At 54.0% G+C, this 17548-nt stretch overlaps 2 protein-coding genes across 2 annotated transcripts; both read left to right on the top strand.

The window, feature by feature from the left end:
• Positions 1 to 1433: 1433 nt before the first annotated feature.
• LOC120381119 (zinc transporter ZIP2-like) lies at positions 1434 to 5070 on the top strand. The gene is made up of 4 exons (XM_039499215.1): positions 1434 to 1548; positions 2595 to 2725; positions 3902 to 3970; positions 4384 to 5070. Exons 1-4 carry the CDS (start codon positions 1434 to 1436, stop codon positions 5068 to 5070), a joined length of 1002 nt encoding a protein of 333 aa, XP_039355149.1.
• Positions 5071 to 9222: 4152 nt separating this feature from the next.
• Positions 9223 to 13343, top strand: LOC120380058 (olfactory receptor 1019-like). Its single transcript, XM_039497562.1, has 3 exons — positions 9223 to 9337; positions 9986 to 10036; positions 12396 to 13343. The coding sequence occupies exons 2-3, from the start codon at positions 9986 to 9988 to the stop codon at positions 13341 to 13343; spliced, it is 999 nt and encodes a 332-aa protein (XP_039353496.1). The 5' UTR covers positions 9223 to 9337.
• The last annotated feature ends 4205 nt before the right edge of the window (positions 13344 to 17548 follow it).

The following is a 17548-nucleotide window of genomic DNA, read 5'->3' on the forward strand; positions in this document are numbered from 1 at the left end:
AGCAATGGAGGCAATATGGTGATATTAGTCTGGGATGCGCATGACTCGTTTTCCCCACTCACCGTGGAGACTGTGTGTGAAGGGTTGAATTTCTCCTGCAGGGAGAAGGGGAGAAGCGTCACACAGACAGCAATGCACTGCCTAGAACTGTCCCCATGTCACCGGAGGACAAAGGACCTCAGCAGCAGAGCCCCCGTGGAGCCTGCTGGGCAGCTACCGGGCATGGGGCTGGGAGGTGGGAGCCAGCTGGGATCCGAGGCTCTGGCTGCCCAGGGCTGGGGCAGAGACGGGGAGGCTGGGTTTGGGAGCAGCAGGGCAGCCAGCACCTCCCAGGTAACACTGACTTTAGGCCCTTTCAGCCCAGGTTGCGGGTGAGTAAGAGGCGGTGGCTTAGTTTGCCAGGCTGGCCTTTGCCACTGCAGGTCCCTGCTGGTGGCGTCTCTCCCGAGGGCCTGCTGGGCAGCCAGGGCGAGAAATGGGTGCTGGATCCGACGGGCTGTCCTTGGGGGCCTAGCGCCCAGCACATGAAAAGGGGGCACGGTCAGAGGCGCGGCTGGCACTCCTGTGAATCTGGGCCAGGCACCTGGCTGAGGTGGAGGGCTGACCAGGCCTGGGGGGGCTGTATGTTTGAGGTCTCTCCATCCTCACCCTGCTTGGGGCCTGGGAGATGCTGATCTGGCACCATCCAGCCTGGCACCAAACCCCTTGACAGCTGGAAAATCCTCCCAGGCCAGGGCCCGCTGGGTATTAGGGAGGGATGGGTGCTCCATACCAGCGCACCTAAGCTGCTAGGATTGCAGCCGGTGACTGGGCATGTGGTGGGGAAAAGTGCTCTTGGGAAATGTTTACCCAATAAATTATTTAATGGTGGTGCAATTAAGACTGAAGGAGGGGCGGGGGGAAGAAGGGGGTGGCTCCCTTCTCCCGGCTCCTGGGAGGTGATTATTCACTCCGGATCTGGGAGGCACTGGGGAAGGTGGCAGGAGCAGAGCAGGAGAGGGAGCGAGAAGCAGCAGAGATGCAGTGAAAGGGAGGGAGAAGGAGGGAAGGAAGGAGAAGTGGAAGGCAGAGGGGCAGATGGAGTGAGGTAGAGACGGGAAGGAAGGTGGAGAGGAGGATGGCCAGGGAACCGGGGACCGCCTGACACAGCCTGTGTGGCACAGCATCTCCCACTGATTCCTGGGGCTTGGAAGGGTCTCCGGCCAGGCCTGGGTTTGGCTGAGGGCTCGAGGCCGGCTTGGGCTGCCTAGGATTAGGGTTAGGGTCATCCGTGGTGGGGGTCTCCCTAGCCTGGGACAGGTTAGGTGAGGGGGGACAGGAGAGGACGGGCTAGCAGGGCATTGTGGAGGAGGGGCTGTAGGGTGTGAGCCCAGGGTAAGGCCCAGCTGTATCGCCTGGCCCGCCCCGGCCCGGCCCTCCTGGCGCCCGCACAGATGGAGCCACTCCTGGCTGTGAAGATCGGCTGCCTGGTGGCTCTGCTGTTCATCACCCTTGTCTGTGGCCTCATCCCGGCCCAGGTCAAGTGGTTCCAAATCAAAGCGGCTAAAGGTGAAGAGGGGCTGGGGGGTGGGGAGTGGGACAGTGGCTTCGCATCCACACCGCAGGGGTGGGCGGGCTGGGTATCCCCATATGCACCCTTCTGCTCCTCTATCATCTATCTCTATAGACACCCCTCTGTTCATCCATCTACCTACCTATCCCCATAGACACCCCTCTACTCCTCTATTATCTATCCCCATAGACACCCCTCTGTTCATCCATCTACCTACCTATCCCCATAGACACCCCTCTACTCCTCTATTATCTATCCCCATAGACACCCCTCTGTTCATCCATCTACCTACCTATCCCCATAGACACCCCTCTGCTCATCTATCTATCTATCTATCTATCTATCTATCTATCTCTTGCTGCTCCTCACTCTTGTTCTCTGTCCGTGTATCTGCCTGTCTAATGCTTCCCCTCCCCTATCCCCTGCAGGCTTCTGGTTTCAGGGGCAGGGGAAAACCCCTTAGTAAATAAAGCAATGGGACTGCTGCAGGCAGGAATGATACCTCCACCCTGCCCCAGCCCCATCACTGCCTCCCCGTGGGGCAAAAGAAACAGCCACACTCAGGGCTCTGGACCCCCTGAGGGAAACTGAGGCTGTGTCTGTCCAGCTCTGTCCCACTTTCTTTCTTAGCAATTACTTCACCCTTGTTCTTCCAATCTGTGCCCAGCTCTTCCTTCCTGGCGAGCTGTGTGGCTTTCACTCCACCCTCTTGCCAGTTCATTAATCACCCTTGTTCTGTCAGCAGATCTTAAAACACTTTGCTAAGGAGGTCAGTCTCAGTAGCCCCATTGTACAGATGGGGAAACTGAGGCACAGGGAGGCCAAGTGACTTACCAAGCTCACCCAACATCCTGAGCCAGAATTGGAACCCAGGTGTTCCTGGTGCCAGTCCAGGGCTCTGTGCCTGCTGTCCCCGCCTCTGGCTCTCTCCCTGCCCCAGGCTGTGTGGTTCCCCATTTCGAGACCCACCTCCCAGGCTGGGATCCCCGTGCTCCGCCCTGCCCCATGGCCTTGGCTTCACCTCGGCCCTCTCCTCCCACAGGGCGGCACCGGCGCATCCTGAGCTTCATCGGCTGCTTCGCAGCAGGAGTCTTCCTGGGTGCCTGCCTCATGCACACAGCGGCCGATGCGCTGACAGACATCCAGGGGGAGCTGGGCAAGCGGTTGCAGCAGGTGAGATGGCACAGGGATGCATGGGGCCCCCTTGCTCCAGCAGGGTGGTGCACACAGAGCAGGGCCTGTCCCCTCCAGCTGGGGGTGCAGGGACACACACACGGAGCAGGGCCTGTCCCCTCCAGCCGAGGGTGCAGGGACACACACGGAGCAGGGCCTGTCCCCTCCAGCAGGGACACACACAGGGAGCAGGGCCTGTCCCCTCCAGCAGGGGGTGCAGGGACACACACGGAGCAGGGCCTGTCCCCTCCAGCCAGGGGTGCAGGGACACACACGGAGCAGGGCCTGTCCCCTCCAGCAGGGACACACACAGGGAGCAGGGCCTGTCCCCTCCAGCAGGGGGTGCAGGGACACACACGGAGCAGGGCCTGTCCCCTCCAGCAGGGTGGTGCACACAGAGCAGGGACTCACACACGGAGCAGGGCCTGTCCCCTCCAGCAGGGTGGTGCACACAGAGCAGGGCCTGTCCCCTCCAGCAGGGTGGTGCACACAGAGCAGGGACTTACACACGGAGCAGGGCCTGTCCCCTCCAGCAGGGGGGTGCACACAGAGCAGGGCCTGTCCCCTCCAGCAGGGGGGTGCAGGGACACACACGGAGCAGGGCCTGTCCCCTCCAGCCAGGGGGGTGCAGGGACACACACACGGAGCAGGGCCTGTCCCCTCCAGCAGGGGGTGCAAGGACACACATGGAGCAGGGCCTGTCCCCTCCAGCAGGGACACACACATGGAGCAGGGCTTGTCCCCTCCAGCAGGGTGGTGCACACAGAGCAGGGACTCACACATGGAGCAGGGCTTGTCCCCTCCAGCAGGGGGGTGCACACAGAGCAGGGCCTGTCCCCTCCAGCAGGGGGGTGCAGGGACTCACACACGGAGCAGGGCCTGTCCCCTCCAGCAGGGGGGTGCACACAGAGCAGGGCCTGTCCCCTCCAGCAGGGGGGTGCAGGGACACACACACAGAGCAGGGCCTGTCCCCTCCAGCAGGGTGGTGCACACAGAGCAGGGACTCACACACGGAGCAGGGCCTGTCCCCTCCAGCAGGGGGGTGCAGGGACACACACACGGAGCAGGGCCTGTCCCCTTCAGCAGGGGGTGCAGGGACACCCCTCCAGGTGTATATGGGGTCAGTGCACCACCTGCCCCCCAGCGCAGTATCTGACTCCCCTTGTTTCCCCACAGGCTGCCGCTGGGCAGAACCTGACTGGGACACACAACGACTCGTCTAGGGCCAGTGCCTGTGTGGCTGAGGTGAGTGTCCCCAACACCTCTCGGCTGGAAGTACCCCACTGCAGAGAGGCGGGAAGAGGGCTGCTGTGGGGAAAGAGCTGTGAGAGCAGAGCCAAGGGCAGGGGGAGCGACTGGCTCTTGTCAAATCTCCACTCCCAGTTATGGGAAGAGAAGTCAGGACTCCTGACTCCCAGGCCCACCCCCGCTCTCACACACTAGACCCCACTCCCCTCCCAGAGTTGGGGAGAGAACCCAGGAGTCCTGGCTCCCAGCCCTCCCCCCGCACACTAACCACTAGACTCCGTCCTCCTAAATTGGGACCCGCTCCTTAGACTGCAGGTGGAAGTGGGGAAGGTCGGGCTGGGTGGCTGCATGCGAGTCCCTCTGAAACAAACCATGTCTCTCTCTCCACCTCCCCATCCCTCTCCCTACAGCTGGATTACCCCTTTGCGGAGCTCGTCATCTCCCTCGGCTTCTTCCTCGTCTTCCTCACCGAGAGCCTGGTGCTGCACTGCTGCCACGTGGCTCCACCATCCCACGGGGCCCCGGGCAAGGACCCTGCTTGCTCAGCCCCCAGTGTCCCCTCCGTCCCGCACTCCCACGGGGCCACGGCGCCCAGCGTCCCCTCCATCCCGCACTCCCACGGGGTCCCGGAACCTGGCGGCCCCTCACCTGGCTCTTTCCGGGCCCTGGTGCTCTTCATCACGCTTTCGCTGCACTCACTCTTCGAGGGGCTGGCGGTGGGAGTGCAGCAGGGCGAGGCGGGGGCCCTCCAGCTCTGTCTGGCCGTGCTGGCCCACAAGGGTGTGATCGCCTTCAGCCTGGGGCTGCAGCTGGTGCAGAGCGGCACCCGGCCCCGCTGGAGGCTGCTCTACCTGGGCATCTTCGCCCTCATGTCCCCCTGTGGCATGGCCATTGGCATCGGGCTCTCGCTCTCAGGCGGGGAGGCCGGCGGGCTGGCCATGGCCCTGGTGGAGGGGGTGTCGGCCGGCACCTTCCTGTACATCACCTTCTTGGAGATCCTGCCCCACGAGCTGAGCTCCCACGAGCCGCCCTTGGCCAAGTTCTCCTTCATCGCCCTGGGCTTCACCGTCATGGCCACCATTGCTGTCTGGGCCTGAGGGGGAGGCAGGGCTGAGTGGGGGCTCCAGGGGCCATGCCCTGTAGAGACTGACCCCAAACGGCCTGTCCCCTCTAGGGAGCATCAGCTCCCATCCGGTCCCAGGGCAGGGACTGGCTGGATCAGGGGGGTGGGGAATAGGACATGGGGCCTTTCCCATCTAGGGCAGGGACTGGCTGTCTCAGAGGGCTGGGGACATGGGGCTTTCACTTCTAGGGGGCGCTGGCTCCCATCTGGCCCCAGGATGGGGACTGCTGGCTCATGGGGCTGGAGACAGACGGGACCTTTCCTCTCTAGCGGGTGCTGGCTCTCATCCGGCCCCAGGGTGGGGACTGGCTGCCTCGGAGGTCTGGGGACACGGGGCCTTTCCCCTCTCGGGGGCCTTTAGCGCAGCCAGTACAGGCTCATGGTCTTCGCATCAGGGGTGGTGGGTTTAATTCCCCGCTGCCGGTTACCCATCCCGCAGCGTCGTGTTACAGAGCTGAACTCCCTCCTGCTCTCCAGGGCTACAGCCCATGGGCAGTGCTGCACCAGCCCCTCAGGTCACCCCTTCCTCCAGGGCTGAGGCTGGCAAGGCTGCGATTGACCCATGGAACAAACACCCCGGGGCCTTTCGGGAAGATGCTTTAGCCAAATGCCCATTCCTGGGGGAGCTGGGTGGAATTTAGCAGCCTGGGCTAGACAGGAGGTCGGACTGCAGCTTGGTGGCCCTCTGAGCGCCCAGCTCATGGATGTCTGTTCTTTGAGCCCGTTCCTTCAATGGATGTTGCCGCTGAAATAAAGCATGTGTGTTTTGTGTGCGTCTTTGCTTGTGGTTCCTTTGGGCCCCTTTCAGCAGGACAATGTCCAAGCATCCCCCGCTGAGTGGGTTTTGAGGATGCGGCTGAGACCCGGTGCTGCTGAGTGCTGGGAAAGCCTGGGGCGGGTTTTGAAGCCAATCCAACAGAGTGTAGAACCCAGAAAGGCCTGCCATTTTCAAAAGGGACGGGGGATTTTGGGAGCCCGGCATGCGCCCCTTTAAGAGCTCTGGCTTACATAAAGGGCCGAGCCCCCGCACCTGCAAAACCAGACCTCTTTAACGTGGCTCAGTGTGGACACCCAGCAACTGCAGTGCCCCAAATCACTAGCCACAAAAATCATCCCGTGCCCTGGTTCTGCGAGCAATGATCTGCAAGGCAAGCCAGTGCCACACCAGGTGTGAACGGTATCGTACCACGTACAGCCTCTGCTGGTTAAGGCATTCTCTCCGCGTACTGGAAATATGTCCCGATAGTTCACATCCAGCAAAGGTGACCAATCGGTCTCCTGCCGGATCGGAGATGTTTGCCCATCGCTCCAGAGAATTCTCCCACCCACATAGTGCTGTCCACACTGACGCTTTAGTCCGTGAAACTTATGTTGGTCAGGGGTGTGTGTGTGTGTTTTCACACCCCAAACCAACAAAAGTGTTGCCAACAAAAGTGCTAATGTAGATGTAGTCTGTTAGGCTGCGTTTTCTAGGAGCTCTAAAATCCACACGCTCTATCATGTTGTTTTGAAATGTGCCATGTCTCCTTGATGTCTGTGCTAGGGTAAGGGGGGCAAATTTGGAGTCACTTGGCCCAGAGGTTCCTGAGACACACCACCGGTAAACTGAGGACCTGAGAGTGAAACCCTGCGGTTCTCTCTGGCTTGGCTCTGGTTTGGTTTCAAACGGGCGTTGATCCTGTGTCTCTCCTCCTCGGCCAAGGATGCCGGTTGTACGAGGCAAATTGGTCCCCCTGGGCTGGCCCACGGTGACAAAGGACGATTCCCCGGGAGACAGCTCTGCAATATCTGCCAATCTCAGCGCACCCCAGCTGGGCTGTGCCTTTCACTGGGCACAGAGCGGGGGCCGGGCTGTTGGTGGGAGAGGGGCAGGGAGGCGCTTGCTGCCCAAAGCTCTCATCAGGACAGGATGGCAGACAAGCTCTGGAGGGAGACAGTGAGGCAGGTGCCAGGTGACAAGAAGGCCATTCTTGCAGCAGATGGGCTGAGGATTGCAAGCTCGTAGCTCAGAGCGATTTCCTGCTCTAGGAAGGTACGTACCAGGCTGGCTCATCGGCCCCTCTAACCCGGTATTCCCTGCCCCCCCATCGCACCCTGAGGCCTCCTCCCCCCGCTGCCCATCTAACCCCTGGGTCATCCAGCCCACTCACCGCGGCTAGTCCGGTAACCCCCAGCTCTCTGCTGCACCAGAACAGGCCCGGGATCTGGACACTGCAGCCACCCAGCGGGCTCCTGTCCCAGCTGGTTACACAATGTGTCCATGGAGCCAGTTTCACACCAGCTGCCAGGCCGGAGCAGCTGGGGCTGCCAGTCAGGACTGAGGGGCACCAGCAGAGCTGTGGGTGGGGGCAGCCCAGGGCTCATGGCCGGTGTTATTCCAGCCTCAGGCTCCATCCTGGTACAGCTCTTCCAGTGTCACTGAATCCTTGAGGAGGAGTGAGGGAGCGATTGTTCCTTGTCATACCTCCCCTCCCAGAGCCGAGAGAGAACCCAAGAGTCCTGGCTCCCAGACCCCCTGCTCTAATCACTAGATGCTAGTGGGTTAGAGCAGGGGAGGGGAGACGGGAATAAGAACCAGGACTCTTGGGTTCTCCCCATAGCTTTGGGAGGGGAATGGGATTTTGTAGGTTAGAGTAGAGGGGGTGGCAGGGCCGGCTCCAGACCCCAGCGTGCCAAGCGCGCGCGTGGGGTGGCATTTTAACTGGAGGGTGGCAGGCGGGTCCGGCGGACCTTCCACAGTCATGCCTGCGGGAGGTCCAACGGAGCCGCGGGACGACCGGACCTCCCGCAGGCATGACTGCGGCGGGTGCGCTGGTCCCACGGCTCGTGTGGACCTTCCGCAGGCATGCCTGCGGAAGGTCCGCCGAAGGCGCGGGACCAGCGGCACGTCTGCGGGAGGTCCCGCGGAGGCGCGGCACCGGCGCCCGGCAGCGTGAGCAGCGCAGCGCGCCGCCCTGCTTGGGGCGGTGGAATTCGTAGAGCCGCCCCTGGGGGGTGGGAATCAAGCATCCCAGGTGTAGCAGAAAGCAAGCCTGAAACATGAGGCCTTGTATCAAAGGCCCTGCATGAGGCCTGAACTAAAGTAGTGGGTCAAACCCTGCTAATATAAAGCAAAGTCAGCAAGAGACAGGCTGAGAGCAGAAGTCAGGGGTTGAACCTGGGACCTTAGTGCATGAGCTAAAAGCCACCTGGTTGTTAGCTAAGGCTGGAGAGCAGCGGGGCCGGCTTTAGGTTTTTTGCCGCCCCAAGCTCCGGGAGCGCAATTGCCCAAGCCAAAAAAAAGAATGGCTGGAATGCTGCTCCTGGAATTGTGCTGCCCCTAGCACGTGCTTGCTTTGCTGATGCCTAGAGCTGGTTCTGGAGAGCAGACTCGTTTTCTCTCTCTCTAAGTGGACTCAGAGCCACTAGATGGGACAGAACACCGCACTCAGGAGGTGTGTGGGTTACACAGGCTCACAGGACCTGGCAAGAGCAGGGCTGGTATTGCAGAAACACACATTCCTGAGAAGTGCTAGGCACAGGACACTCATGCAAGCGCAGTCAGAAGAGTGATAGCAGAACACCCTGGTACCAAGTATGGGTACAAACACTCATCCAAGAGTACACAGACCCCCTCTTAGCGATAAGGGCAGGATGGAAGCATAATGAATACAAATGTTTTGATCCACCCACCATGTACAAGGTAAAGGGTGGTAACTGACCACGTCAAAGAGGCAGTAACTAGCTATGTCAGGCAATACATAACTCGTTTGTGTTGGTGAATAACGAGGGATCTCACAGGCAATGTCTTTGGCTGGCCTAGGGGACAGTGAAAAGTCCCGCCGCCCTCTGAGCTGCATCTATTGTCACAGGCTACATGTCTTAGTATCCTCATAGAGTCTGCCAGGTGCTATTACCGTGCTTCCTCGACAATAAAGCAGGCCGGGTGCCTGCACTACTAACCCAAGTTTTGTGGGGTTTGTGAGCAGTGCAGCACACAGAAAAAACATACACATGGAGCCAACAACTGACAACACTGGTGACCCCGCCCACTGTAAAAACGTAACTTTTAACTTTTAAAACAAAGAGAACGAGAGGGAGAGAGCAGAGACGGGGGATAAAGAGGGGAGAGGGTGAAGAACAACCTAGGAAGGTAGGGAGACCTGAGCCAAGAGAGATTAACTCTATCAAGGTATCTTAAAGTACCGGCAGCAGCAGCCAGTTTAGCAAACTGAGAAAGGATATAAAAGAAAACTTAACTGGTAGGTAAAAATTTTTGAGAAAGAAGGTTCTGTTTTGATCTCTGAGCGAGGAGCGTGTGGCTCCAGGGGTTAAACCACCCCTGGTTTTTATCCTGGCTTGGAGAGGAGAGTGGGGGTCATTATCTGAATTTGTTCCCCCAGTGTTTGTTGCTTTTGTCTGCTTGCCAAGTGGATTGCGGGAGTGCCCGTACATGCTGCAGTTAACCGTTTGGGGGCACCTCCAGGCGTTAATGCATCATTCTAGGTGTTAACCTGCTCCATTTGGGGTTTTCACTTTGAAATTCTTTTTTATTCACTCCCCTGAGATTGAGTCACAGCTTCTGTCTCCTAATGTGCTCTGTGAACTGTTTCATTTTTTCCTTCATCTGAGTTCCCAATCCAGTGACTGTATTGTTTGCTACTTCTCCCTACTGGGCACTTACTTGTCCCGTTCTGACAGGCACCAGTCTAGGTCTCGGTTTAAGTTTAACCAGGACCTGTTTTTTCATACGGTTGTGGTTGCACTGCAGTGGCCCCTGTTTCATTTTTTAATTTTGCTAGGGCCACCTTTTTCCATTCTGTTCCCATTCTTCAGGCACAGGGGAGCTACCAGAAGCCTGCTATTGACCACCAATATTTCTAACGGGATGGCACGTGTCTTTTTTGCAGATGTTTTCAGCTGTTTCCAATGTTTTATTCTGTTCCTGTGCTTGCTGTAAGGTAAACACTGTTATATGGTTACCTTACTTTACCATCTATACATTTATACTCCATCTGTCCCTTAGTTTTTACATTTCCTTTTATGACTGATGGACAGATATTATTTTTCAATTGTTTTTAGTTTCTTATGGTGGGCCTGGGAATGTTAGGTCCCCGGCTCATGACTGAGGAGCGGGGTTTTATGAGTGAGCCTTGGGGGCACCCAGATAATGAATATATATGGATAATATGGATATGGCATATATATGTATATAAATACAGCTTCCATATGAGGACCATTTAATAAGACTGGGACTTTTCAGTGTGGAAAAGAGATGACTAAGGGGGGATATGATAGGGGTCTATAAAATCATGACTAGTGTGGGGAAAGTAAATAAGGAAGTGTTATTTACTCCTTCTCATAACACAAGAACTAGGGGTCACCAAATGAAATTAATAGGTAGCAGGTTTAAAACAAACAAAAGGCAGTATTTCTTCACACAACGCACAGTCAGTCTGTGGAACTCTTTGCCAGAGGATGTTGTGAAGGCCAAGACTAGAACAGGGTTCAGAAAAGAACTAGATAAATTCATGTAGGATAGGTCCATCAATGGCTATTAGCCAGGGTGGGCAGGGATGGCATTCCTAGCCTTAGTTTGCTAGAAACTTGGAGTGGGAGGCAGGGGATGGGTCACTTGATGATTGCCTGTTCTGTTCATTCCCTCTGGGGCATTGGCAGGGGCGGCTCTAGCCATTTCGCTGCCCCAAGCACGGCGGCACGCTGCGGGGGGCGCTCTGCCGGTCACCGATCCCGCGGCTCCAGTGGACCTCCCGCAGACGGGCCTGCAGGAGGTCCACCGGATCCGCTTGCCGGCCTCCCAGCGACCGGCAGAGTGCCCCACGCGGCATGCCGCCTCAAGCACGCGCTTGGCATGCTGGGGCCTGGAGCTGCCCCTGGGCATTGGCACTGTTGGAAAACAGGATACTGGGCTAGATGGACCTTTGTTCTGACCCAGTATGTCTGTTCTGATGTGTGGTACATATGGGTATGTATGCATAGTATGTATGTGTACATATGACACCACCTTTATCCAAGCATAAATTATTTTTCCAATCTGGTGTTTTAGTCTGGCCCTTTTACTTTGGTGATGCAGATAACAACACACTCCTACCAGGCAATTACAATTATTACCTGTATCATCATTAGGAGTAGGCTGAGTGTTTTGAAATACTGGGATAGGCATTAGTACAGTGTGTCCCACAGTGCTAAGTGTATGAGAAGTAAAACAGAAATTTGGAGGAGTGACATTAGAAATGAGGCCTTTATATATCAATTTCTTGTGATTAGTTACTACATAGTACCGTCCACCCATGTTATATGTTATCCTGGCTGCTGGTTGTTAGCCTCTGGGGTAAGCTTTGCTGGGCAGGAGACAGGAGCGGCTAGCTTCTCTGTTCCATTGGTTGCATTGCTCTGTGATACACCAGTAGCTGACATAGATCCAGTTGTTCCTTATAGAAGCTGGTTTCCAGATAACCTGCTGAATGCATGGCAACCAATTTATAAAATATTGCTGTGTTGGGATTTAGTATTGGTACTGAGACACGGAACCAGCTGGTGTTGAATAACATGTGCCCTACTTAGGATGCAGTTACTGACTCAAAGTATGACTGGTATTAACAAGGGAGCGGAGAAATGTTCCCAGTGACAGTTTTTGTTGGAACCGTTCCAGGGCCAGGAATCTGTTTAGTTTGGACAAAATGACATTTATGTTCACAGAAAAAAGCTTTGCCAATTTTTTTTTAACCAGTCCTAACTGGGCACAGGAGGCCAGGTTTGTTACAGTGTTTCGGTGCCTGGTGAGATTTTCAAACACATCTAGGTGCCTAACTCCTTTTGCTTTCAAGGGTGCAGGCATCTAGGTGGTTTGAAAATCCCCTTAGAAGCCCTAATGCCTTTGCAATCTGGCCTTTAAACATCCCTGCAGGTCTGGCTCTGAGTCACTGTGTGGCAGCGCTGGAAATCCAGGCTGAGTCTCCTAAGGGCCCCGCCAGCTCCCTGGCTGGTGGCTCCTGTTGTGTGAATGTAGGTGGAGTAAATGGGCCAAGGTGCTAACAGAGCCCAGTCACCGTCCAGCACTAGCCAGTGTTAAAAGAGGGGCAGGAATGGGACCCAGAGACCTCCCCCTGGTCACTGCCACGGCAAACGCCGCGAAACAGCCCTTAACCTTCTATTAATTCCACAGGGAAGGAGGGGTATAGTTAGAACTCTGTTAATGTAGGTTGCTTTGAGGGTGCAGGGACTTTCCCTCACTCTTTACAGTTCCGCTCACAAGGAGGGTAAATGTCTCTCACATCACTGACCTTCCTTTGCCTGCAGGGGATGGACCCCCTGGAGCCGATGGGGAGTGAGAACAACACCTCAGTGACCGAATTCATCCTCCTTGGTCTCTCCAGCAACCCAGCGGAGGAGCTTGTCCTCTTTGGGGTCTTCACAGCCATCTACTTGGTGGCCCTGATGGGCAATGTACTCATCTTACTGCTGGTGAGTCTGGACTCCCGGCTCCACACGCCCATGTACTTCTTCCTGGGAAACCTCTCCGTGGTGGACATCGGCTACACCAGCTCCACCGTGCCCAAGATGCTGGCCAATTACCTGTCGGGGGACAAGTCCATCTCGTGGGCTGGTTGCCTCTCCCAGATGTTCTTCTTCATCTCCTTTGGGGGGATTGAATGCCTGATTCTGGGGGTCATGGCCTATGACCGCTACGTGGCCATCTGTCACCCACTACACTATGGCATGTTCATGAGCCAGCGGGTGTGTGCCCTGCTGGCTGCAGCTGCCTGGGTCATGGGCTTGACCAACTCGGCCGTGCACTCATCCCTGATGTCCATCCTGTCCTTCTGCCGGGGCAACGTCCTCCGCCACTTCTTCTGCGACATCCCCCCACTCTTCCAGCTCTCCTGCTCTGACACCCGGGCCAACCAGGCTGTCACCGTTGTTGTGGGAGGTGCTATCGTCTTCAGCTCCTTGCTGGGGACCCTGGTGTCCTATGTGCACATCGCTATGGCCGTCCTCAGGATCCGCACGAGGGAAGGGCGCCTCAAGGCCTTCTCCACCTGTGCCTCCCACCTGACCGTGGTCAGCCTCTACTTTGGCACCATCCTCTTCACCTACCTCCGCCCCAACTCCACCTACTCGCAGGAGCAGGACCGGGCATTGCCCGTGCTCTATGGCATCATCATCCCCATGCTCAACCCCATCATCTATAGTCTGAGGAACAAGGATGTGAAAGGGGCGCTCCAAAAAGCCCTGGCTAGGCACTAGGCAGGTATTGTCTTCTTCTGGACAGTGCACAGGTTTGGGAGTCTGGACTCCTGGTTCCATCCCCAGCTGTGGGAGAGAAGTGGCATCTAGTGGGTAGCATTTGCAATGGGTATTGGGAATTAGGACTCCTGGGTTCCATGCCCAGTTGAGGGAAGGACTCTGGGTGTGCGTACACAAGGGATTGTGATTCTGTCTGGCAAAGTTGAAAGTTTTTTCTTTTGTCTGAACATTTTTCAGTTTTCAGCAGTATTGGGTGTAACACTTTTGGATTTGGGACAAAATAGTTTGGTTTGTCTTTTCTGAAAACTTCCAAAAATAAAAAATAAGTCAATATTCAATTTTTTGACAAAAATTCAACAGTTTCTGAAGAGTCATTTTCGCACTGGGAGGTGGAACGGAAAACTCACATTAATGACATACACTTCTTCTTGTTCCTGCATCAGCTGCTGTAATTTATAGGTGGGGAAACCTCAATCCATGATATTCACAAAGGAGCATGCTTCATCCATGGTTTATGGATGTCATCTCATGTTGTACAACTTCTTTGCTAACCTCAGACATGGTTGAAAATGCCATTTGTTTCCATAGGAAATAAGAAAACATAATTAAAAAGAGGTTTGTTCTGTAAAAAACAATATGCCACACAAATCTTTTATTTGTTAGGTTGGTTGGTTGGTTAATTGTTTTTTTTTCCAACAAAAAAACAACCCCCTGCCCCACATAAATTGTTTTTCAAAACAGTTTTTTGTAGAGATCTTGTTTTTGGTAAAACATTCAGTTTTGATAAAAATGTTCAGCCTCAAAAACCGTTTTGGGTAAAATGTTTCTGGTTTTGGTAAAAATGTCCAGTAAAATGTTAAAATGATTAGTTTTAAAACCTTTCATGGTAAAAAAAAAAAGCCAGCTTTAGAAAACAGGATTGTTTAAACGGGCATTTTTTCCAGAAATTAAAAAATGTTCAGTTTCTGTGTTTTCAATGGAAAACTGGAAATTATCAGCACAAATAACATTTTCCTGCAAACATTCCTGTTTTGGTCAAAAACCCCTTGCTCCTTGGAAAAATGGTTGGGTGAAATATTTTTTTCCATCTCTATGGCTGAGAGTCCAAAGAGAACTTAATGACTAATAAATATGGACAGCTGATTATTGAGAATCGATTATTATTTTACCATTTATTATTTGTTATTGGTATGGCTGTAGCCCCTGTGACCCAGTCATAGACCCGGAACACCATTGTGCCGGGTGCTGCACAGACAGAATTGAAAGAAGGTTTCTGCCCCAAACAGCTGATTGTCTGTCCCGTCCAATGCCCGTAATGACTCTCTGGGTAGACCTATTGCAAGGTTCCTGTGACTGTAACTTTGGGGGGTGAGTGGGGGGTGGCACTGGGCACTTGTAGATCAGTGACCCGTTAGGTGTGTGACGCGATCCCTGTGGCGATAGCAATATTCCAGGGGGAGAATCCTGGCTGTGACTGCAGAATTGACTCACTTAGGTGGGGCGTTTTACACCTTATGGTTGGATCCACATGCTGTATCATGTTTTGAAATGTAACATGTCTCCTTGATGTCTGAACTAGGGTAAGTGGAGCAAATTGGGAGTCACTTGGTCCAGGGGTTCCTGACACACAAGTGTTTTACACCTTATGGTTGCATCCAGTACTTCTCCTAATTTCGTCTCTTTGTCTCTGGTCCTTCCTTAATGTCAAATCCCGGAAACGAATGTTATTGTTTCAGCATATGGAGCAGGGCTCAGTGCAGGAGCCAAGGGGAAGGTTCTATGGCCTAGGATGTGCCGGAGGTCAGGCAGCATGTGCCGGATGCTCCCTCCTGGCCTTATAGTCTATGGGCCAGACCCCAGCTGGTGGAAATCAGCCATAGCCCCATTGAGATCAATGGGCCAGACCCCAGCTAGTGGAAATCAGCCATAGTGCCACTGGGGTCAGTGGGCCAGACCCCCATTTGGCAGGAATTGGCTGTAGCTCCATTGGGGTCAATGGACCCGATGTGCAACTGGTGGGAGTCAGCCGTAGCTCCACTGGAGTCAATGGGAGAGACCCCCAGCTACTATGAATTGGCCATAGCTCTGTTGGAGTCAATGGACTCAATCAGTAGTTTGTGTGAATCAGCCGTTGCCATGCTGGTGTCAATGGGACAGAGCCCCAGCTGTTGAAAATCGGTATCACTTCACCCAAGTCAATGGGCCAGAATTAGGTTCCCGAGTTCCTTGGTGTTCCTAGCTCCCTTGTGCTTTATTGACACGCCAAGAAGCCATAACAAACCACAGCCAGACTCCATTGTATTCCAGCTTTGTGTCACCAGCTGCATCTGGCCAAACGGGTGTGTCCTGTCCCACATTCCAATTGCTCTCTTGGTGTCCAATCCAGTGGTCAGAGACAACACTTAGGCCTGGTCTACACTAGGGTGGGGGGTCAAACTAAGGTACACAACTTCAGCTACGCGAATAGCGTAGCTGAAGTCGAACTACCTTAGTTTGAACTTCTTACCTGTCCAGATGCCGCGGGATCGAAGTCCGCGGCTCCCCCATCAACTCCGCCACTGCCATTCGCGGTGGTGGAGCTCCGGAGTCGACGGGAGCGCGTTCGGAGTTCGAACTATCGCGTCTAGATTAGACGCGATAGTTCGAACTCTGAGAAGTCGAACGCTACCAGTCGACCCGGCCGTAAGTATGGACGTACCCTTAGTCTTGTCTCACCAATGCCAGATTTGTTTTTCTTCCTGTAGTTCTTGTTTTATCTTCATATTCTTGTTGGATTAATAAAACTCCAGTGAATCTTCTGGTCTGTTCTTTAGGCAGCCAAGCCAGGGCAATCAGCACATGCAGACTGACTCCTGTGCAACCTGCCCTTTCTTCTCATCCCACTTACACTTTGTAGTGTTCAGCTCTTGTTAGATAATCCGCACTACACAGATCCCAAGACCTGATGTCCTGATGGCTTTTTCAGATGGGATAGAAAAGACAAAACCAAACAGGAGTCAAACATTAAATCCAGATTAGGAGTCATACAGCTATGTTCCAGGACCTGTGTAAACAGACTTGGAGCGTCATAGGTTTTATGGCCAGAGCCTCCTGTCTGACCTGTGTAGCACTGGCCATTAAATGGCCCCTGTTCCCCCTTTATTGAGCTACATAACTTGTGTTTCATTAAAATTCGTCCAAAAGGGTCTGCAGCCTGGACGGGCAGACACCAAACAACAGAGAAATCCCTTGGGAATTGATTCCCGGGGTTAATCACCCTCAGTGTTATACAGTGATGCCTAATTTCTCACTTGACTGTCTGGCTTCAACTACCAGCTATTGGTTCTTGTTCTTCCAGTCTCTGCTCCATTCCAGAGCCCTTTACTGCCTGATGTTTTCTCCCCAGGAAGGTGCTTTTACCCTGCAATCAAGTCACCTCTCAATCTTCTGGATTGACATCTGGAGACATTTTCTCCAGCCCTCAGATCTGGAGCTGGTTCAGAGAAGAGCCACAAGAATGATCACAGGGTTAGAAATTGTTCCTCATAGTTCCTCATAGACTCAAGGAGCTCAGTGTATTTAGCCTGACAATGAGAAAGCGAAGGGTAAGGGGTAACTTGATCCCAGTCTATAAGTACCTACCTGGGGAACAAATATTAATAATGGGCTCCAATCTAGCAGATCAAGGTCTAACACGATCCAATGGCTAGAAGGTGAAGCTAGAAAAATTCAGACAGGAAATAAGGCATACATTGTTAATGGTGAGAGTAATTAACCATTGGATCAATTTACCAAGGGTCATGGCTGATTCTCCATCACTGATCATTTTTAAATCAAGATGAGATGTTTTTTCTGAAAGCTCTGCTCTAGGAATTATTTGGGGGCAGTTCTTTGGCCAGTGTTCTACAGGGGGTCAGACTAGAGGGTCACAGTTGTTTCTTCTGGCTTTGGAATCTATAAATCTATGAATTTCTTTTATAGCTCCCCTTTGCAAATTTGCATTTATTTCGGAGCACATGGAATTTTCGTGGATGCTTTGGGTTCCTAGCTCGCTTGTGCTTTATTGACATGCCAAGAAGCCATAACAAACCACACCCAGTGCCTATTGTATTCCAGCTTTCCACTTTGGCTTCCTGACGTGTTGACAGAAGCAGAGATTGCCTAGGAATTCCTTTCACTGGTGTATATTCACTTTTATTTCACAACATAGGCATCCAAAACCAAAT

The sequence above is a fragment of the Mauremys reevesii genome, linkage group 13 (assembly GCF_016161935.1).
Source record: "Mauremys reevesii isolate NIE-2019 linkage group 13, ASM1616193v1, whole genome shotgun sequence".
Classification (NCBI taxonomy): domain Eukaryota; kingdom Metazoa; phylum Chordata; order Testudines; family Geoemydidae; genus Mauremys; species Mauremys reevesii.

Bases quoted from the DNA above. Each gene is read 5' to 3' on its own strand.
- LOC120381119 (XM_039499215.1), top strand. From the start codon at position 1,434: ATGGAGCCACTCCTGGCTGTGAAGATCGGCTGCCTGGTGGCTCTGCTG. The intron at 2,726-3,901 runs GTGAGATGGCAC...GTTTCCCCACAG, and splicing joins TGGGCAAGCGGTTGCAGCAG to GCTGCCGCTGGGCAGAACCT. The intron at 3,971-4,383 runs GTGAGTGTCCCC...CTCTCCCTACAG, and splicing joins CCAGTGCCTGTGTGGCTGAG to CTGGATTACCCCTTTGCGGA.
- LOC120380058 (XM_039497562.1), top strand. From the start codon at position 9,986: ATGTTTTCAGCTGTTTCCAATGTTTTATTCTGTTCCTGTGCTTGCTGT. The intron at 10,037-12,395 runs GTAAACACTGTT...CTTTGCCTGCAG, and splicing joins GTTCCTGTGCTTGCTGTAAG to GGGATGGACCCCCTGGAGCC.